The 23,028-nt window shown below is 43.1% G+C and overlaps 1 protein-coding gene across 3 annotated transcripts in view; it reads right to left on the reverse strand.

Annotated features, from left to right (window-relative positions):
• STRN (striatin) overlaps nucleotides 1-23,028 on the reverse strand; it is a 159,699-nt gene that overhangs the window by 8,180 nt on the left and 128,491 nt on the right. For all 3 annotated transcript variants that reach the window (XM_075339540.1, XM_075339539.1, XM_075339538.1), the window contains 3 exons: nucleotides 20,429-20,550; nucleotides 5,276-5,443; nucleotides 899-1,039 (listed from right to left, as the gene is read on the reverse strand). In XM_075339540.1, the coding sequence (XP_075195655.1) occupies nucleotides 899-1,039; nucleotides 5,276-5,443; nucleotides 20,429-20,550 (431 nt within the window). The remainder of the gene's footprint in view (nucleotides 1-898; nucleotides 1,040-5,275; nucleotides 5,444-20,428; nucleotides 20,551-23,028) is intronic.

The following is a 23,028-nucleotide window of genomic DNA, read 5'->3' on the forward strand; positions in this document are numbered from 1 at the left end:
GACGAAAATGGCCGAAAGAGGCGGCGCCGGGACGGGAGGACGAAGACCCCCATCTGAGCCACATCCACCGCAGTGACCGGTTTAGGCGAGTATTATAAAGTTTTTTTTATGTTGTACACAGAGGCCTGGGCTCTAATATACAGCATGTTAGAATGCTGTATATAAGAGCCCACTGGTGGTGGTCGCAACTTATCGGCCGAAAACCCGGTGACAGGTTCCCTTTAAGATAGATCCAGTCCTATCCACACCTTTGTGACTTTAATTTTACTTATTGGAGTTAGAAGATGAACAGTTTAATGAACCCCTGTGCCTAATCAAGTCATTTCTCGACTCCAAATATTTATGCCATATGGACACTTTTCATCTTTGAAGTTAGTCATTTTTTGAGAATAAATGTGCATGTAGCCATTGGATAAATGTAGTGCTAATAAAGTATGTAAAAAGTCAAACTATTATTTCTTCATTAAAAGCAAATTGTAAGTGGTTTGGATACACTTTTTGATGTATGCTTTTCATTAAAATACAATGAATATTGACGTTTTATACACTATCGGAGCTAGGATCTACTCCACATTTATCCTGTTGTCAACAAGTTTGGGAACTGGCCCAACAAGCACCTCAACTTACTAATTGAAGACAAACTACATTCCCTAATAGTGAGCCGATTGCTTCCTTTTCTATTTGTTCATGTAGCCATAGGCATAAGTGGATGTATTGCTTCTGTGCTCTTGTACTTTTAGCAAGATGTATATACGCTTTATGCTCTGCTCATACTTTTAGGCAAACACATTAATACTTATGGCAATAGTAAATATCTCCATCAGTGCTCCTCATTCAGAATAGCAGGTACAAAAAACAATAAAAAAAAATATTTTGAAAGTGCTAGTAAAATACATACCTGTTTCTATACAAGACTCTAATGTTAAAACTTTCTGCCGTGTCTCCATATTGAAAATACTTGTGTGCCCGCTATCAAAAGAAGCCACCATGTGAGCTGGGTCACTGCTTACTAGGTCCACTGAGGAAGGTATTCCTAATTCTATAGACAAAAGGGGGAAGAAATGGAATTACTTCTTGGTGAACATATCCACAAGTTTAAAATGAGTGACTAAAAACGCCACCCTCATCATTTCTAGAAAATCACTAAAGGGGTGGGTATTCCTTTCTCCAAGATACTATCCCAATATATAATAATAATAATAATAATAATAATAATAATAATAATAATAATAGAAAATACCTCTACTTAGAAATGTAGTATAGTTCTCCTAATTAACTATATCACTTACCTCATGTGCAGGGCATTACATTAGCCTACGTATCCACTGTTACAACCACACAGTGAATTAGTTGCTTATAGTGGAAACCAGAGATACCTAAGCTACTGTAATGCCCTGCACATGAGGTAAGCAACAGCTAAACAAGAGAGATTTGCAAATATTGTTACAGATACTGTAAGTACACGTCACCTCAGTCAGAAAAAGATGGGTGCTCAGCAAGGATACTCCTCCTTGATATAAATGAAGCAAAAAAAATTCTGCACTCCAGTGTAGAAACTTGATTAGTAATAGAAATCCAGTTATGACGTTTTGGTCTATGACTCAGACCTTCATCAGATTAGAATTACAAGAGAGACAAAAAAAAGATAATTGTATAATCACATTAAATGTAAAAAAATAAAGAAATGGATATAGGAGAGAGGCATATGCAGAAAAATCACAAAATTCTCGGAACATATTTTGCCAAAGAGATTTCTGTACAAGGAGTATTTTTCATGTACGTTAGAATAAAAGTATTTATTTCAACCCACATGAAAAATACTCCTTGTAGAGAAATCCCTGACAAAATATGATCTGAGAATTTTGTGATTTTCTGTATATGCCTCTTGTCAATACCCATTTCTTGATATGTATACTTTTGACAATGTGATTATACCATTATCATTTTTTTGCAAAGAATGGAAGCACGGTCTGAGAGTGCTAAGGTGGCCACAGTATTAGATTAATTTTTGTAGAATTTATTTTTTATCAGCCACAACACGTTTCGATATACACAATATCTTCATCAGGTGGATATATCCACCTGATGAAGATATTGTGTATACCGAAATGTGTTGTGACTGATAGAAAACAATTAATTCTACAAAAATTAATCTAATACTGTGGCCACTTTAGCGCGCTATCAGACTGTGCCATCCATTCTTTACTGCTGATACTCCCCTCTGTGGGTTCACGGCAAGAGCTGCTTGGTACGGAGGTCAGATTATCAGAGACGCCCAGTGATAAGTCACGTGACCAGCTTTTCAGGAATTTGCTTCCCTGGATGGACATCGTGGGCTAACAGGTTAGAAGGTTACTGACACCACACTCCCGTCTTATACCGTGGTTGTGTGAGGGCTGCACAACCACATCAGGTGAGCAGTTTCTTTTTCTCCTCCTCACCGCTATCTCCCAGACCCTTCACATGCGCTCCTTGTTTAATTTTTTATTATCTTTTTTTTGTCTCTAATGTAATTTTAGCCTGATGAAGGTCTGAGTCACAGACCGAAACGCCTTAATTCAGTGTTTCTCAACTCCAGTCCTCAAGACCCACCAACAGATCATGTTTTCAGGTTTTCCTCAATGTTAGACAGGGAATAATTCCATCACCTGTGCAACATTAAGGAAATCCTGAAAACCTGATTGAGGAAAACCTGAAAACATGATCTGTTGGTGGGTCTTGAGGACTGGAGTTGAGAAACACTGCCTTAATTGGATTGCTATTACTAATAAAATCACACACAAGTTTCCACATTGGAGTGGAACAATTTTTTTGTTTCATTATTTTTACACTTACTACATATTGGGAACAGATCTTGGAGATGGAAATAACCCTTTAAATCTAAAAATAAAAAAATTTAAGATTTCTTAACTTTGACAGTCAGATTCATGCTGCCTAAACCAGTGAATCAGTACAAAGTATATAGGTGTAAGAGTATGCGCACTCGTTGCTTTTTTCCCCACAGATTTGAAGCATTTTACAGCACCAACAAAGTGAATGAGATTTGATATTTCAAGCAAATGTTGATTATTTTTTCCTTGCAGACTTGCAGCAGAATCATATCTGCAACATGGTAATTCTTGCAGTGTATTTCACCCATACTAATGACTGGCGAAAAATCCGCCACAAAAACACATGTAAAAAAACACAGGGAAATAAAAATGTATACTTGTGCACAGCTTTTTTTCTGCCAACACGTTGGGATTTGCAGAAAAGCTTCATGCTGCAGATCGTGAACAAGTGCACAAAGCTGCTCCCTAAATCCCTAAAATTGTGTGACATTTCATAGATAATTAAAAAAAATAAATAAATAAAAAGCTGGCCAGTTTGGACAGTAATTACTGACCCCATTAATGCTTGAATGACAGATTTCTTTAAATTTAGTAAGACCTGTCAATCTAGCAGCATCAGGTGGAAGAGGTAATATATGACCTTGCCACATGTCAGGAAAGAAGTTAATAGTCTTGTCAGTCTTTCATTTAACCACCGCAGCCCAGAGTGATTGTGTTTTTTGTTTTATATTTCTTCCCACATTTCAATTTTTCGGGTCGTATAGCCATGAAGGCTTGTTTGACCACGTGATTCTCAAGGATAGTATATGTCTGCAGATTCCAAACAGGTGAAGTTTTTTTTTTGTTTTTGTTAAATTAAAAAAACAAACAAAAACTAAGTGGAGAAAATGTTTAGGGAAAATTGGTAAAAAAAAAAATAAAAAAAATTAAGTTTTGCTTTTGTGGCTAATTTGCATGACTGGAAACATTTTAATTTTTCATGATCTGGAGCGGTGTCGTGGCTTATTTTTTGTGACTTAAGCTGATATTTTTAATGATATAATATTGCATCGTTGCAGCATCCAAAAAAAAACAAAACAAAACACGTAATTCAAGAGTTTTGATTTTCTTTTTACTTTTTACGCGGTTTACCAACCAGGATTAGTTTACTTTGTATTTTGATAGATTGGACATTTGTGAACGCAATGATACCAAGTATTTTTTTTTTTTTTATTGTTTTACTTTTAATGGTGCAAAATGAGGGCAATTTAATTTTTTACTGTATTTAAATCCCGATCACCTATGAACGCTGGCCAAGGGGCCGGTCACGGGAGAATGTCAGGCATGGTGTTCTTCGACAAACCCCCGGCTGTCATGAGACCCCATTGGTGCCATGCAATCAATTCAAGGGCTTGCCGATGGGCAAGAGGAATGAAATCGCTTCAACAGCTCCACCCGCAGTTAGTCAGACACCATGTGCCTTTAACAAGTCAGCAATCATGTGCAGGGAAAAATGTGGGCTCTGAGTTCGAACCTGCATCAAAAGGCAGGGACACTATTTTGGATGTACATGTATGTCAACAGTCGTGAAGGTGTTAACGTAAGGGGGAAATTCACTTAAGGCCCCTTTACACACAGACTATCTAGCGATCCCACCAGCGATCCCAACCTGGCCGGGATCGCGTCAAAGTCTCTGGTGAGTCGCTGGTGAGCTGCCAAACAGGCAAACCTGGAAAACGACGCAACAGCGATACGGACCTGCAGAACGACCTAGCTAGTCATTGGGGACGTTGTAAAGCAGCTTTTTGAAAGGGAAGTCGCTAACGAAGTCGCTGTAAAGGCCCCTTTACACACTAAGACTTTCTAGCGATCATGCTGCACAGCGGGAAACAAAGGACCAAATAATGGTCCTGAGAGATGTGTAGTGATCCGCAACCTCACAGCAGGGGCCAGGTCGCTGATGCGTTTCACACACTGCAATGTCGCTGGGGAGGTCGCTATTACGTCACAAAACCGGTGACGTTACAGCGATGTCGTTTGCGATGTTGCAGTGTGTAAAGGGGCCTTTACACGGGCGTTTTATATTGTGGTCTTAAATTACAACCACTGTAGTAAAATACATCAAGTCATATCTATACCAGCCAGCCTTGTCACTACATTTCTGATTGGAATAGACATGTGCCAAATACATTTCCAACGGATTTTCCCTGTAGGCATCAGAGTCCCATGGTACGGGCGGCATGAAATATAGTAACACTGTAGAAATGATTTACTCTATCAAATCTGAATCAAAAGTCTCATAAGTGTATATATAACTGCAAATAATTGAGAAAAAAAAAGCATCTCACAAAATCATATCACAGTATTAAGCTTTCACCTCGTGCACAAAAAAAAAAACCCATGCAAAAACTATGCGCCCAAATGCAGATTCACATATCTGCTCAATAATGTGCCAACTCCATTACCTTGGTTGTCATTAAATATGCTTAATGCAGGGGCGGCTTCTAATGCATTCCATACTCTAATTGTGCCATCAGCTGAGGCGGACAGCAGACGCTGATGAACTGCGCTGTACACCAAGCCCCAGATTGTGTCAGTGTGGCCTTCAAACGCACCTCGCAGAACTGAGGGATCTGGTTAGGAGAGGGAGAGAAATATTAACACATTAGTGCAAAACGCATTTCCTGCAAATAAGAGGTGTGTCACAGCAAACATGGGTATGTGTCCATAATATCCAGACAATATAAATAAGAAGTTGAGTACTCATTGGTATGCAATGATTTTCAGTAGTGACATTAACACTGCAGTGATGAAGGCAATTTAATACCATCCGTCACTTTCCGAGACTCCTAATACTGTAACTAGTGATGAATGTGCAACATGTCAGCATGGAAGAGATTAGAAAAGATATTAACCCTGTATCACCTAGTCAGCAGTAACTGCACTATGAAGGGTAGCTTTGTAAATAATCTTTATTTTTATATAGCGGCAACATATTCCACAGTGCTTTACATACATTAGCAACACTGTCCTCATTGGGGCTCAACAGTCTAAATTCCCTATCAGTATGTCTTTGGAGTATGGCAGGAAACTGGAGTACCCGGAAGAAACCCACGCAAACACGGGGAAAACATACAAACTCCTTGCAGATGTTGTCCTTGATGGGATTTGCCTGCAGAGCTAACCACTGAGCAACCATGCCACCAATAAATAGGGATGTCACCAACACCACTTTCTATACCAGATTTCCCGTGAGAGATTTCCAGTTCTTCTACATATTGTAGATTTTATTTAATTTTTTTAGGACCAATAATTTTTTAGGACCTCCTTGCAATTTTTAATGGGCACCTAAACAGACATTTGACTGTATATCGCTTTACCAAATACTGATGTTGTTTGACATCATATAGTACATTAGATATCTATAGTTTTTCCAGAATTTGGACAGCGATAGAATTTCCATCATTTCATTGGATAATATATTAAAGCAGAACTGCAAACAACTGCACTTATACACTGCAGCACAGCCTATTAAAGAGTAATGTAGGGTCTTGTGTATGATTTATATAGACTTGTTTTAGTTTATATCTCACTTCTGCGTCATTTGCAATAAGTTCTTTTCTCCCATATGATACTGTTTCTATAATGCAGCCTGCAATTCTGGTCCAAAACCACCTATAAAAACTGTTCACACAGCCTTAGTTGCTGCTTATTTGTAGGTCTTTCTGCATTAAAAGGGTTGTCCACTGCTTGGACAACGCCTTCTCAACCAGGGCTGTGGAGTCTGAGCTCATTTTGGTGGAGTCAGTCGGTATAAAATGCACCGACTCCTAGAATATATAATAAATTGGGGACAGTAGTGCAATGAAGAATGTGATGAAAATGTTTTCAGATGTATTTGGGAAAGTTATGAAACGTCCTATAAATGTCTGTTCTATTCCTGATCAAAGGCTGCATTCACACAGCGTTGTTGCTGCGTTTTTTCATAGTATCATAGTTTTTAAGGTTGAAGGGAGACTCTTAGTCCATCTAGTTCAACCCGTAGCCTAACATGTTGATCCAGAGGAAGGCAAAAAAACCCCAATGTGTCAAATAAGCTCCAATGGGGAAAAAATTTCCTTCCTGACTCCACATCCGACAATCAGACTAGTTCCCTGGATCAATACCCTGTCATAAAATCTAATATACATAACTGGTAATATTAAATTTTTCAAGAAAGGCATCCAGGCTCTGCTTAAATGTTAGTAGTGAATCACTCATTACAACATCTTGCGGCAGAGAGTTCCACAGTCTCACTGCTCGTACAGTAAAGAATCCTCGTCTGTGATTATGATTAAACCTTCTTTCCTCAAGACGTAGCGGATGCCCCCGTGTTCCAGTCGCAGGCCTAGGTGTAAAAAGATCTTTGGAAAGGTCTCTGTACTGTCCCCTCATATATTTATACATTGTGATTAGATCTCCCCTAAGCCTTCGTTTTTCCAAACTAAATAACCCCAAGTTTAATAACATGTCTTGGTATTGCAGCCCATCCATTCCTCTAATAATCTTGGTGGCTCTTCTCTGCACCCTCTCCAGTTCAGCTATGTCCTTCTTATATATCGGTGACCAGAATTGTACACAGTATTCTAAGTGCGGTCGCACTAGTGACTTGTACAGAGGTAGAACTATATTTTTTTCATGAACACTTATACCTCTTTTAATACATCCCATTATTTTATTAGCCCTGGCAGCAGCTGCCTGACACTGTCCACTAAAGTGAAGTTTACCATACACCCAAGTCTTTCTGTGTCTGTTTTACCCAGTGTTCGTTTTGAGGATACGTTTTTCAGCTGCAAAAGCAGATCAGCTTTTTAAAAAAAACGCATCACCTGAAAAGTTTTTTGAGCTCATAAATAATGCTTTCAATAGCAAAAGCAGATTAGAAAAACGCCACAAACTGATATGCTCATTCCTTGTGAGGATCCTCACAAAACGATGTGTCTGAATGTCCTATCTTGAAACCCATTGCCTTTGCTGGGATGCCCGGAGTCACTGCATTTCACTGAATTATTTTGCCATCAATGTTCGATATGTTTGTGACAAGAAAGAAATCGTTAGTAAGACACTGGCAGTAACAGATACTAAAGCTCATCACATCAGCCAGTTTCTCCAGGCCTTAGTGGAAAAAGTTCTGCAAGATTAGGAACACAAAAAAGAACAGATTCTTGCCATTGTAAGGACAATGCTTCAAACATAAGTACAATTACACTGATGAATGAGAGTAATGAACAACAGCTAGAAGAAAATTTAGGATTTAGTATGTTTGAGATGGAAGGCCACAGTGCTGTTCATGTAACTGAGGAACAAACATATCACAACAGAAGAAAAGCAAAATGATACTTTAGGATTAGATGATCTTGTTGAAGCTGCTTCAAAACACTTTCATATTCATCACATGCGCTGTGTTGTGCACACGCTGCAACTGGCAATAAGATAGTCTGCAAGAGGGACCCCGGTTTCACACATCCGGCTTTTCGCCGGTTTGGCGGATGCGGCGCACTCCAGTACAGTGTATACAGTACAGTGGCAGTGCGACAAACGATGGTCACATGCTTTCATGTGACCCGGAGGTTGTGGCGCTGCCACTGTACTGTATCGTACTGGCGTGCGCCACATCCGCCAAACTGGCGAAAAGCCGGATGTGTGAAACTGGGCGGACATGCTGCAAATCTGATTGGAAAAGTGAGGAAGTTGGTTATTGCCGCCAGAACCCCTAAAATTGATTCCATCTTGAAGAGACGTGCTGGGAAGAAGGGAATTTTGTTTACTTACCGTAAATTCCTTTTCTTCTAGCTCCAATTGGGAGACCCAGACAATTGGGTGTATAGCTATGCCTCCGGAAACCACACAAAGTATTACACTAAAAGTGTAAAGCCCCTCCCCTTCTGCCTATACACCCCCCGTGCTCCCACGGGCTCCTCAGTTTTGGTGCAAAAGCAAGAAGGAGGAAAAAATTATAAACAGGTTTAAAGTAAATCCAATCCGAAGGAATATCGGAGAACTGAAACCATTCAACATGAACAACATGTGTACACAAAAAAACAGGGGCGGGTGCTGGGTCTCCCAATTGGAGCTAGAAGAAAAGGAATTTACGGTAAGTAAACAAAATTCCCTTCTTTGTCGCTCCATTGGGAGACCCAGACAATTGGGACGTCCAAAAGCAGTCCCTGGGTGGGTAAATAATACCTCATAATAGAGCCGTAACGGCTCCGTCCTACAGGTGGGCAACCGCCGCCTGAAGGACTCGCCTACCTAGGCTGGCATCTGCCGAAGCATAGGTATGCACCTGATAGTGTTTCGTGAAAGTGTGCAGGCTCGACCAGGTAGCTGCCTGACACACCTGCTGAGCCGTAGCCTGGTGCCGCAAGGCCCAGGACGCTCCCACGGCCCTGGTAGAATGGGCCTTCAGCCCTGATGGAACCGGAAGCCTCGAGGAACGATAAGCTTCTAGAATTGGTTCCTTGATCCACCGAGCCAGGGTTGATTTGGAAGCTTGTGTCCCTTTACGCTGGCCAGCGACAAGGACAAAGAGTGCATCCGAGCGGCGCAGGGGCGCCGTACGAGAAATGTAGAATCTGAGTGCTCTCACCAGATCTAACAAGTGCAAATCCTTTTCACATTGGTGAACTGGATGAGGACAAAAAGAAGGTAAGGAGATATCCTGATTGAGATGAAAGGGGGATACCACCTTAGGGAGAAATTCCGGAACCGGACGCAGAACCACCTTGTCCTGGTGAAACACCAGGAAAGGGGCTTTGCATGACAGTGCTGCTAGCTCAGACACTCTCCGAAGTGAAGTGACTGCTACTAGGAAAACCACCTTCTGCGAAAGGCGTGAAAGAGAAATATCCCTCATTGGCTCGAACGGTGGTTTCTGAAGAACCATCAGCACCCTGTTCAGATCCCAGGGTTCCAACGGACGTTTGTAAGGAGGGACGATGTGACAAACCCCCTGGAGGAACGTGCGTACCTGTGGAAGCCTGGCCAGGCGCTTCTGAAAAAACACAGAGAGCGCAGAGACTTGTCCCTTAAGGGAGCCGAGTGACAAACCCTTTTCCAATCCGGACTGAAGAAAGGACAGAAAAGTGGGCAAGGCAAATGGCCAGGGAGAAAAACCCTGAGCAGAGCACCACGACAGGAATATTTTCCACGTCCTGTGGTAGATCTTGGCGGACGTTGGTTTCCTAGCCTGTCTCATAGTGGCAATGACCTCTTGAGATAATCCTGAAGACGCTAAGATCCAGGACTCAATGGCCACACAGTCAGGTTGAGGGCCGCAGAATTCAGATGGAAAAACGGCCCTTGAGACAGCAAGTCTGGTCGGTCTGGCAGTTTCCACGGTTGGCCGACCGGGAGATGCCACAGATCCGGGTACCACGACCTCCTCGGCCAGTCTGGAGCGACGAGGATGGCGCGGCGGCAGTCTGCCCTGATCTTGCGTAACACTCTGGGCAACAGTGCCAGCGGAGGAAACACATAAGGGAGTTGAAACTGCGACCAATCCTGAACTAAGGCGTCTGCCGCCAGAGCTCTGTGATCGTGAGAACGTGCCATGAATGCAGTGACCTTGTTGTTGTGCCGGGACGCCATTAGGTCGACGTCCGGCATCCCCCAGCGGCAACAGATCTCCTGAAACACGTCCGGGTGAAGGGACCATTCCCCTGCGTCCATGCCCTGGCGACTGAGAAAATCTGCTTCCCAGTTTTCCACGCCCGGGATGTGAACTGCGGAGATGGTGGAGGCCGTGGCTTCCACCCACATCAAAATCCGCCGGACTTCCTGGAAGGCTTGCCGACTGCGTGTTCCTCCTTGGTGGTTGATGTAAGCCACCGCTGTGGAGTTGTCCGACTGAATTTGGATCTGCTTGCCTTCCAGCCACTGCTGGAACGCTTTTAGGGCCAGATACACTGCCCTGATCTCCAGAACATTGATCTGAAGTGAGGACTCTTGCCGAGTCCACGTACCCCGAGCCCTGTGGTGGAGAAAAACTGCTCCCCACCCTGACAGACTCGCGTCCGTCGTGACCACCGCCCAGGATGGGGGTAGGAAGGATTTCCCCTTCGATAATGAAGTGGGAAGAAGCCACCACCGAAGGGAAGCTTTGGTTGCCTGAGAGAGGGAGACGTTCCTGTCGAGGGACGTCGGCTTCCTGTCCCATTTGCGTAGGATGTCCCATTGAAGAGGACGCAGGTGAAACTGCGCGAAAGGGACTGCCTCCATTGCTGCCACCATCTTCCCCAGGAAGTGCATGAGGCGCCTCAAGGGGTGTGACTGACCTTGAAGGAGGGATTGCACCCCCGTCTGTAGTGAACGCTGCTTGTTCAGCGGAAGCTTCACTATCGCTGAGAGGGTATGAAACTCCATGCCAAGGTATGTCAGCGATTGGGCCGGTGTCAGATTTGACTTTGGAAAATTGATGATCCACCCGAAACTCTGGAGAGTCTCCAGAGTAGCGTTGAGGCTGTGCTGGCATGCCTCTTGAGAGGGTGCCTTGACCAGCAGATCGTCTAAGTAAGGGATCACCGAGTGACCCTGAGAGTGGAGGACCGCTACTACTGTAGCCATGACCTTGGTGAAAACCCGTGGGGCTGTCGCCAGGCCGAACGGCAGTGCCACGAACTGAAGGTGTTCGTCTCCTATGGCGAAGCGCAGGAAGCGCTGATGCTCTGGAGCAATCGGTACGTGGAGATAAGCATCTTTGATATCGATCGATGCAAGGAAATCTCCTTGGGACATTGAGGCGATGACGGAGCGGAGGGATTCCATCCGGAACCGCCTGGTCTTTACGTGTTTGTTGAGCAGTTTTAGGTCCAGGACCGGACGGAAAGACCCGTCCTTCTTTGGGACCACAAACAGGTTGGAGTAAAAACCGTGACCCTGTTGCTGAAGAGGAACAGGGACCACCACTCCTTCTGCCTTCAGAGTGCCCAGCGCCTGCAGAAGAGCATCGGCTCGCTCGGGAGGCGGAGATGTTCTGAAGAATCGAGTCGGAGGACGAGAGCTGAACTCTATCCTGTAACCGTGAGACAGAATGTCTCTCACCCAACGGTCTTTTACCTGTGGCAGCCAGGTGTCGCAAAAGCGGGAGAGCCTGCCACCGACCGAGGATGCGGTGTGAGGAGGCCGTAAGTCATGAGGAAGCCGCCTTGGTAGCGGCACCTCCGGCGGTCTTTTTAGGGCGTGACTTAGACCGCCATGAATCGGAGTTCCTCTGATCCTTTTGAGGCCTTTTGGACGAGGAGAATCGGGACTTGCCCGCTCCCCGAAAGGACCGAAACCTCGACTGTCCCCTCCTCTGTTGGGGTATGTTTGGTTTGGCCTGGGGTAAGGATGTTTCCTTTCCCTTGGATTGTTTGATGATTTCATCCAATCTCTCACCAAACAAACGGTCGCCAGAGAAAGGCAAACCGGTTAAGCACTTTTTGGAAGCCGAATCTGCCTTCCATTCCCGCAGCCACAAGGCCCTGCGTATTGCCACCGAATTGTCGGCTGCAACCGCCGTACGGCTCGCAGAGTCCAGGACAGCATTAATAGCGTAGGACGCAAATGCCGACGTTTGAGAGGTTATGGACGCCACTTGCGGCGCAGACGTACGTGTGAGTGCGTCAATTTGCGCTTGACCCGCTGAGATAGCTTGGAGTGCCCATACGGCTGCGAATGCTGGAGCAAAAGACGCGCCGATAGCTTCATAGATGGATTTCAACCAGAGCGCCATCTGTCTGTCAGTGGCATCCTTGAGAGAAGCCCCATCTTCAACTGCAACTATGGATCTAGCCGCCAGTCTGGAGATTGGAGGATCCACCTTGGGACACTGAGTCCAGCCCTTGACCACGTCAGGGGGGAAGGGATAACGTGTATCCTTAAGGCGCTTAGAAAAACGCTTATCTGGACAAACTCGGTGTTTCTGGACTGCCTCTCTGAAGTCAGAGTGGTCCAGAAACATACTCGTTGTACGCTTGGGAAACCTGAAACGGAATTTCTCCTGCTGAGAAGCTGACTCCTCTACTGGAGGAGCTGCGGGAGAAATATCCAATATTTGATTTATGGACGCGATAAGATCATTCACTATGGCGTCCCCATCAGGAGTATCAAGGTTGAGAGCGGCCTCAGGATCAGAATCCTGATCAGCTACCTCCGCTTCATCATACAGAGAGTCCTCCCGCTGAGACCCTGAACAATGTGATGAAGTCGAGGGGATTTCCCAGCGAGCTCGCTTAGGCGGTCTGGGGCTGCGGTCCGTGTCAGAGACCTCACCCTGGGATCTATGAGACACCCCGGGAGGACATTGTTGTTCCAACAGAGGGGAACCAGGGGGCAATGATTCCACAGTGCCCCTGGTCTGAGATACCGGTCTGGACTGCAAAGCTTCTAGTATCTTAGCCATAGTCTCAGAAAGTCTTTCAGTAAAAACTGCAAACTCCGTCCCTGTCACCTGGACAGTGTTAGCAGGTGGCTCCCCCTGGGCCACCCTTAGCAGAGGCTCCGGCTGAGCAAGTGCCACAGGGGCCGAGCACTGTACACAATGAGGGTCAGTGGAACCTGCCGGTAGTGAAGCCTTACATGCGGCGCAGGCAGCATAGTAAGCCTGTGTATTTTTGGCACCCTTGCTTCTTGTGGACGCCATGCTGTTGTCTCCCCTGAGCAACCCAGGAGGGTATATAGCCAAAAATCAACCGTGCACCATACAGTGTAAAGTATAGCCTATAAGCATATAATCTATAAGTACACTTCTGCACAAGTGGGGCCAGCACCTCAGGTGCTGCTTACCGCCCGCTCAAAGCGGTTGTGTGGTCACCAGAATCCCTGCCTGGGTCTCCCCGAGCTTGTCTCCCCTCTCCAGCGTCAGAAGAGCTGACAGGAATGGCTGCCGGCGTCCTGAGGAGAGGAGGGGGCCGTGGGCGTGCCCTAGAAAGTGCGGGAATCTGGTGCCCCACTGTGCACAGTGAGGGGAGTGGAGTATGCAAAGCATGTTCCAGCCCTCAGTGCTGACTTCTTGTACAGCGTCCCGCCCTTCCCCTGACTGGCAGGCCTGGGGGCGGGAAAAAAGTGAGACTAGGCCGCAAAAGCCGGGGACTAAAGTTATAAGCGCGGCCGCCGTATAAGCGCGGTCGGCGCGGTAGTCCCCGGCGAACTAACAGTCCCAGCCGCGCCGCAGAGTAAACATGGCAGCGGCGGTCAGCGCGGTAGTCCCCAGTAAACTAACACACCCAGCCACGCTGCAGTGTGTGATGGCACAAGCGCGGTCAGCGCTGCGGTCCCCGGCGCACTAACACACCCAGCAATGCTGGAGTGTTTCTGTGCGCGGTCCCCACGGGGACACAGAGTACCTGAAAGTAGCAGGGCCATGTCCCTGACGATACTCTGCTCCTTATCCAGCAGTCCAGGAGCTGTGGATGGAGCACGGTCTCAGTGCCTGGAGACCGATTAGGATCCCACTTCACCCAGAGCCCTAAAGGGGATGGGGAAGGAAAACAGCATGTGGGCTCCAGCCTCCGTACCCGCAATGGATACCTCAACCTTAACAACACCGCCGACAAGAGTGGGGTGAGAAGGGAGCATGCTGGGGGCCCTGTTAAGGGCCCTCTTTTCTTCCATCCGACATAGTCAGCAGCTGCTGCTGACTAAGCTGTGGAGCTATGCGTGCATGTCTGCCTCCTTCGCACAAAGCATAAAAACTGAGGAGCCCGTGGGAGCACGGGGGGGGTGTATAGGCAGAAGGGGAGGGGCTTTACACTTTTAGTGTAATACTTTGTGTGGCCTCCGGAGGCATAGCTATACACCCAATTGTCTGGGTCTCCCAATGGAGCGACAAAGAAAGGGGCAATTGTTGATCAAGCCACTCGGTGAGGCAGCACTTATTTAATGACTGAGCGATTGCTTGAACTAAAATAGTTTCTTATAGATATGGTGAACCCTCAAAGTAACTTTAAATGAAGGTCAATAGACACAGGTGGCTGAATTGAAGGAATTGCTTTATCACCCATTTACCGTGACTAAAAAATTACAAGCTGAGGATTTAACTCCTGGTATTTTCATAAGGGAGTGGAAGAACTTGCTATTTTGCCTGTCCCAAAGAGGAGGTTCAATCGCAGATGGCATTTCTGCTTCAATGAAACGGAGAGAGCCACAGCTATTGGAAAATAAAATTCTTCTGGCAGCTGTTTATGTGGACCCAAGTCATTGTATACTGCTTGATGATCAACAGCTTACTAAAGGAAAAGAAGCTTTGAGTGAGGTAGCAGTTAGGATGAGCAGCTACAGGACTGCCAGGCGCAAGAGGACTTGGGGCCTGACAGTGCTACTGCTGCCATATCTTCATCCTCATCAGATGAGGAGTTTAACGTTGACAAGTATTTGGATGACATGGAGCAGCAAAGTGTTGCAGCAAGGAAAAAGATTTCACTCAGTCTCCTATAGCAGCAGATTGACCAGATTTCAGTAAAATTTTTCACTTGCTCTCAAAGAAATAGAAAAATTCAACCGTTCATCAAAACTGACTGTGCATGAGGCAATTCCATTATACCCGGAAATTGTTAGAGCTGTTGGCCATGTGGTTACGACTTTGCCTCCAACCCAAGTTACTGTAGAGAGGTTGTTCTCTAGCCTTAAAATTATTAGGTCAGATTTGAGGTCATCTATGAAGGAGGATCTGATGGAAGCAATCCTATTTCTTATAACAAATTCATAGACTGCACAAATGTTTAGTATATTTTTGTTGAAAACTGTTTTTTGCCACTTACATAGTGTATTACATAGTGTTATACAGTGCTGGCCAAAAGTATTGGCACCCCTGCAATTCTGTCAGAAAATACTCAGTTTCTTCTTGAAAATGATTGCAATCACAAATTCTTTGGTATTATCTTCATTTATTTTGCTTGTAATGAAAAAACACAAAAGAGAATGAAACAAAAATCAAATCATTGATCATTTCACACACAAACCCCAAAATGGGCCAGACAAAAGTATTGGCACCCTTATCCTAATACTTGGTTGCACAACCTTTAGCCAAAATAACTGCGAACAACCGCTTCCGGTAACCATCAATGAGTTTCTTACAATGCTCTCCTGGAATTTTAGACCATTCTTCTTTGGCAAACTGCTCCAGGTCCCTGAGATTTGAAGGATGCCTTCTCCAAACTGCCATTTTGAGATCTTTCCACAGGTGTTCTATGGGATTCAGGTCTGGACTCATTGCTAGCCACTTTAGTAGTCTCCAATGCTTTCTCTCAAACCATTTTCAAGTACTTTTTTCTCACACTGGGCCCTACATTATGCTGCAAAATTTGTTGGTAGTCTTCAGACTTCATAATGCCATGCACACGGTCAAGCAGTCCAGTGCCAGAGGCAGCAAAGCAGCCCGAAAACATCAGGGAACCTCCGCCATGTTTGACTGTAGGGACCGTGTTCTTTTTTTTTGAATGCCTCTTTTTTTCCTGTAAACTCTATGTTGATGGCTTTTCCCAAAAAGCTCTACTTTTGTCTCATCTGACCAGAAAACATTCTTCCAAAACATTTTAGGCTTTCTCAGGTAAGTTTTGGCAAACTCCAGCCTGGCTTTTTTTTTATGTCTCGGGGTAAGAAGTGGGGTCTTCCTGGGTATCCTACCATACAGTCCCTTTTCATTCAGACACCGACGGATATTACGGGTTGACACTGTTGTACCCTCGGACTGCAGGGCAGCTTGAACTTGTTTGGATGTTAGTCGAGGTTCTTTATCCACCATCCGCACAATCTTGTGTTGAAATCTCTTGTCAATTCTTTTCCTTCCACATCTAGGGAGGTTAGCCACAGTGCCATAGGCTTTAAACTTCTTGATGACACTGTGCACTGTAGACACAGGAACTTTCATGTCTTTGTAGATGGACTTGTAGCCTTAAGATTGCTCATGCTTCCTCACAATTTGGATTCTCAAGCACTCAGACAGTTCTTTGGTCTTCTTTCTTTTCTCTATGCTCAATGTGGTACACACAAGGACAGAGGTGGAGTCAACTTTAATCCATGTCAACAGGCTGCAAGTGTGATTTAGTTATTGCCAACACCAGTTAGGTGCCACAGGTAAGTTACAGGTGCTGTTAATTGCACAAATTAGAGAAGCATCACATGATTTTTCAAACAGTGCCAATACTTTTGTCCACCCCCTTTTTATGTTTATTGTGGAATTATATCCAATGTGACAATTTTTTTTTTTTTTCATTGAAGACAAATTAAATGAAGATAATACCAAAGAATTTGTGGTTGCAATCATTTTCAAGAAGAAACTAAGTATTATCTGACAGAATTGCAGGGGTGCCAATACTTTTGGCCAGCACTGTATATAACACTATGTAATACTCTATGTACGTGGCAAAAAACAGTTTAACAAAAACATACTAAATAACATTTAGTATAATGCTTATTTTAAGTGTAAAATTTATTGTAGTACAATGTGAACATCAAATATTTAATTATTTTTCTGATACAATAATCAAGATATTTGGATAGAACATAAAATATATTTATTAGAATACAACTTTAGAACACAAAAAACTGAAATTTTAAATATGTAATACAATATGTAAATGTAAATATATATATATGTAAATATATATATATATATATATATATATATATATATGCGCATATATATATATATATATATATATACATATATATATATATATATATATATATATATATATATATATATATATATATATATATATATATGCGCATATATATATTATATATATATATATATATATATATATATATATATGTGCACACAAGATATATGTAATCTATTGTATATTACATATTGTATAACATTTACAATTTATTACTTTGTGTTCTAAAGTTGTATTCCAATACATATATTTTATGTTCTATCTAAATATCTTGATTATTGTATCATAAAAATGATTAAATGTCTGATGTTCACATTGCACTACAATAAATTTTTCACTTAACTATAAGAAATATATGTGGGAGTTAGTCGGTGCAAGGGAAATTGAGGAGTGAGTCGAAGGTTTGGGTTACCGACTGCACAGCCCTGTTCTCAACCCCCATGTTTGACCCAGTTAAACAATGCTTATACTCCCTCCGATGCCCTTTCAGCAGTGTTGACACTTGCTCTCCCTGGGCTCACGTCATGTTAAGTCATACGAGCCCTGTAACCAATCATTGCTGGCTTCACTCTCCCTGTGTGGAGAGAAACTGAACATCAAAGGATGTCAGATCTGGCCGGTTGATCACTTCCTCTTGATGTTTGAAATGTCCAAAGGCGAGGACAGAGAAGCCAGCGCTGATTGGGTGCAAGGCTCATGTGACGTAACATCATGTAAACCCAAGACGTGCGAGTGCTGAAACTGCATCAGAGGGGACTATAAGTGTTATTTTAACAAACACAAACATGGTGATTGAGCAGGTGTCAGTAGTGGATAACCCCTTCAAATTTTGTCTTCAGTAAGTGAAAAGCATGCTAAATTTAATTGAGGTCATTACATTGAAAGCCACTAAATATTCCATTACCATGCCTTAAGAAACTATGAGGTCATTAGTAGTGATGAGACAGCGAGCTCGCCACTGCTCGTTACTCGATCGATCTTCTCCAACACGACTCCATTACTGAGCAGAACTGAAGTCAATGGGAAACTCGAGCATTTTCAAACTTCGATGTTCAAGGCTTCATTGAGTAACGAGCATGCTCGCTCATCACTAGTCATTAACCATCTGTATTATGAAGAATCGTCCTATTAGTTTTGCAGTATTTTACTGCATCTCACCAATCATATTCAAAATTCATCCTGCAATTAATTACGGCCATCACGTCAGTAATCACCAGTAACCCCGTTCCATTGGCAGCCACACATGGTCATGCCATAACTCAAGCTTCACGTATGACAAATGTTGTGGCATACTTTGGATTGTAAGTCCTTCCTTTACTTCTTCATCTTGTTCTCTTCCAATATGTTTGTTTTTTTACAGGATTTCTAGCAAAGTCCAATCTGTCCTTGTGTTTGTAAGTGATACCAATGTGAACCTCACCAGATATAAACCCTCTTGATTTATATTCCAGAAGAAATATCTTCATTGCAGACATAAGTAATTATATTGTCTACTCCTAAACAAGTGTTCATGAATAGGCTATATGTTTTGAGGGTTTTTTCTATATCAATGAAAAAAAATCACTGATGTATCTTCCATATTCTTCCAGGTCTTTTGGTGACACTGTGCTGTGAATATTTCCCCAGACTTTTGCCACCTAATCTGAGAAAAGCATGATATAGGTACAGAGACCCTGAATCCAGCAATGTATCACTTATTGGGCTGCTTAATGTACTATTCGTAAAGAAAATCACTATTTCATCACCAGATGATCACTAAAAGACTAGTAAACCAGTTGTCATGTAGTCCTCCATATTTATGAGCTTTGTATACGCCAGCCCTTACCATTCATTGTCAACTTTCTGCCTACGCACAGTGTACATTAAAAAAAAAAACCCTGTTATTTTACTAGAACGGCAGCACACAGCTTAGTACTGGATACATCACTGCAATCAAGGTCTGCTGACAGATGGCGTAGCAAAAACCTGGTAATAGATTCCCTTTAAACGTACCAAACTGTTAGTTTGGTCAATACTTAAAAAGCCTCTATATCGTGTGGGTTTTTTTTCCTCTTTGGCCCAATGATGGCCTCCTTCACTTACAATGACATCTCTTTGGATCTACCAAATTTAGATTTATAATGAACAGATACCAATTGCTGCTTCAAGTTTAAATCAATGCCAGTGCCTAACCATTTATTTCCTCAATCTGTCATGAAATCATGAGACAACAGTTTGCACCAGGCCTGAGGCTAAAAATTACTAAGCAGTTAATGAAAATTGTTTAAAACCCACTTAATTAAATCTGGAAGCTTACATTCAATTGCATTTTGAATTTTAAATCTGAACCTATGAGCTGTGCAGACAATGTGTATGGTCTGCCAAACAACAGCAAAGACATCAATTAGGTATACCATGGATTCTATTTCTTAAGGTGAAATTGTCAACAGGATTTTCCCATAGAAAGTGCGGCCTCAAAGACCTTATATACAGTGTAGTCCCTAAGCCGATCTGCTGGTCTTTATGTGGCACGTCATCTTTTCTTGCTTCGTAGGGATGTCGCGTCCTACATTATCCACACAATGTCTTCCATTGCATTTCTGCGCACTTCTGTCTGCCCTGCCGAGGGCAGAGCAAAGTATTGTAGTGCGCATTCGTAGGCCCTCTTTGGCCTTTCCCCGCACATGTGCTTTACAGTACTTTGCTGTGTCCTTGCCAGGGCAGAGACGTGAGCATGATGGAAAACACTGACTGACAAAGGACGCATCATCCACAAGAAGTGAGGAACCGCCGGATAAAGACCAACGACACCCATTAGACCTGACCGCCCCATAAGAGTATAATAAAAGGTCTTTTATGTTAGGCAAATTGACTTAGGGACTTATGTACAGAAAATTCTAGAATGCTATGTAGAAGAGCTTACTGGTGGTGGCTGCAGTGTATATGGGAAAAACCTGGCGACAGGTTCCCTTTCATTTATATTGCGTATGATCGTACCATAAGAATCATATGGATCCACATTAGGGTTTGGTGTGTTCCAGCTCTGAATGACACCGTCTGTTCCTCCGCTGTAACACTGCTCCCCGTTATTACTCATTACCACACACATAACCGGGCCCCTGTAAAAAAAAAAAAAAATAAAAAAAAAAATAAAAAATGATTGTATGAGTCAACACTGCACGTTAGAGAACCTCATAACATCCTACATAAGATTGGAGAGCCAATTTCTATAGAAGTGCCTAAAGAAAATGCATATTAAAGTTTTACTATCAGCTGCTGAGTAGATAAGTCAACATTGACAACCATTATGCCTTTACGTCCGCAAAAAAAAAAAAAAAAGCCTACATAATGGAAAAATGCTAATCTTGAAAAGTAGCCATGTTTATTGTATCTGACCATTCTCTAAAGCCCCCAATTACACTTCAGACTAATGTCGGCTGATCTCGCCAACATCAATGGGTACAGCTAATGGTCTCATTTGTATGGGGGTATGGCTGACTGATAGGAGAGATGTCAATTCCGCATGTCTGACTTCAGACTGATGTTTATATCTCTTAGAGATTTGCGTGATGAACCAACGCCATGTGAGCGCAGTGCTGAATGGGGGCAGGGCTTATGTTACGCAACACCGTCACGTATCAGCAAGGAGAGCGAGTGTCAACACCACTACAATGGCGCCGCTCCCGATGGGAGTAGAAGTGGTGTTATTTTAATGGTGAGAAACCATGATTGAGAAGGGGTTGTCCGAAGAGTGGACATTACCTTTAAAGGTAACCAGAAATAATAAATGAAAGTTAGTGGCACTAGACCATCTAATGTGCATAGGGTTATCCTGAGACACTCTTCATAAGAAATATCTGTAAAACAAAGAATCATGAATGTCCCAATTTCTAAATGCCAGAGCCTTTCTTCTCAGGGGAGATATGCCACCTCCACAACTGTGTCAGATAAGACATCATGTACAGAGGTTGGGAGAATGGCATTCAGTAACCAGCCATATCAATAACATACAACTTTAATCCATCCAGGAACTAATTTGTGCCTTGTACTAACCATCAATGCCTGTCTCTGAGGGATCTCCAGTATTCAGGCCTTTATGGTGAGTACAGACATCAATCGACCAGGATCACCACTCAAAGTTAAATTGGTAAGCTTAGCAAAATATCCACATTGTCAGAAAGTCCCTTAAAATTTGTGGTGCCAATCAAATGCCAGAAAAGAAATAGGTTTGACAAGTGAGGTGGGAAAGGGAAAAAAAAAAAAGAAAAAAAACCAAACTATTTTAATTGTTTTTTATTTTGCCATTCCCAACAAATGGCGCAATAGTATGTCATATGTCAGGTCAAAGTCTATGATGCAGAAAACTGTTGTGTTGTACAGCCAGTATCTGCCACTAACAGGAGCAAGTAGCGCAAAGTTCCACTGACTGCCATGAACTACTCAAATGCAGACAGAGGCATTTAAAGCGCACAAACTGATGCCAATCTATGTGCCCATCTGCCCCCCGCGACACAATTGCTGGGTGCTGATGGGTTGCTATGACAGCAGAGGGTCTGCTGAAGGCATACGTGCGTCTCATGATGGCGCACTTGTGAAGACCTGCTTATGGCTGGTGTTGATAAACCGTGATTTTTACTATATATTGCATTGTGATATTGCAGTACAAACTATAGTAAAAATAATCAGATAAATCTATATATAGAATAACACACTCTCACACTCACTCACTCTCTCTCTCTCTAAGGTCCCTTTCACACATCAGTTTTTTGTCATCAGTCACAATCCATCCCAAATTGTGGTAAAACTGATGCATCGGATCCAGTAAAAAAAAAAAAAAAAAAAAAAAAAACAACCGAATCTGTCGTACCACTTTTTCCATGCCAAAGGTTATGACCAGAATGAAATTTACACATTGAGCATGCTCAGTTACCAAAAAACAGATCAGGCGCAGGAATCCGTCATTTGACGGATTGTGACAGATCGAGCGCCCATATGCTTCTATTATAACAAACGACAACGGATTCTTCGCGGTCCGTTTTTTCATCGGCTGGACAAACATTTTTCGACAGATCCGTCGCATGACAGATGAAACGTGAGGCCAGCCGTCGTAAATACAAGTCAATGAGAAAAAAACGGATCCACCGCTGGATCCGTTTTTTTTCACAAAACGACAGATTGCGACTGATGGCAAAAAAACTGATGTGTGAAAGGGGCCTAACACAAAAATGAGTACACCACTCACGTTTTTTGTAAATATTTTATATCTTTTTATGGGAGAACAATGAAGATATGCCATTTCGATACAATGTACAATGTCATCATGAAGGATGGGAGAAGGTTCCAGTGGCTCCTGTGAAGTTGCTTTCACTGAGAGGTGTACTTACTTTTGTTACCATCAGTTTATACATTAACAGCTGTGTGTTGAGTTATTCAGAGGGCACCAAATTTATCCTGTTATTCCAGCTGTACACTGACTACTTCTATTGTATCAAAGTGTCATATCTCCAGTGTAATCCCATGAAAAAGATATACCATAATAAAATATTTACAAAAATGTGAGGGGTGTACTAACTTGTGACATACTGTAGAGCAACAGC

Source organism: Anomaloglossus baeobatrachus, chromosome 3 (assembly GCF_048569485.1).
Source record: "Anomaloglossus baeobatrachus isolate aAnoBae1 chromosome 3, aAnoBae1.hap1, whole genome shotgun sequence".
Taxonomy (NCBI): Eukaryota; Metazoa; Chordata; class Amphibia; order Anura; family Aromobatidae; genus Anomaloglossus; species Anomaloglossus baeobatrachus.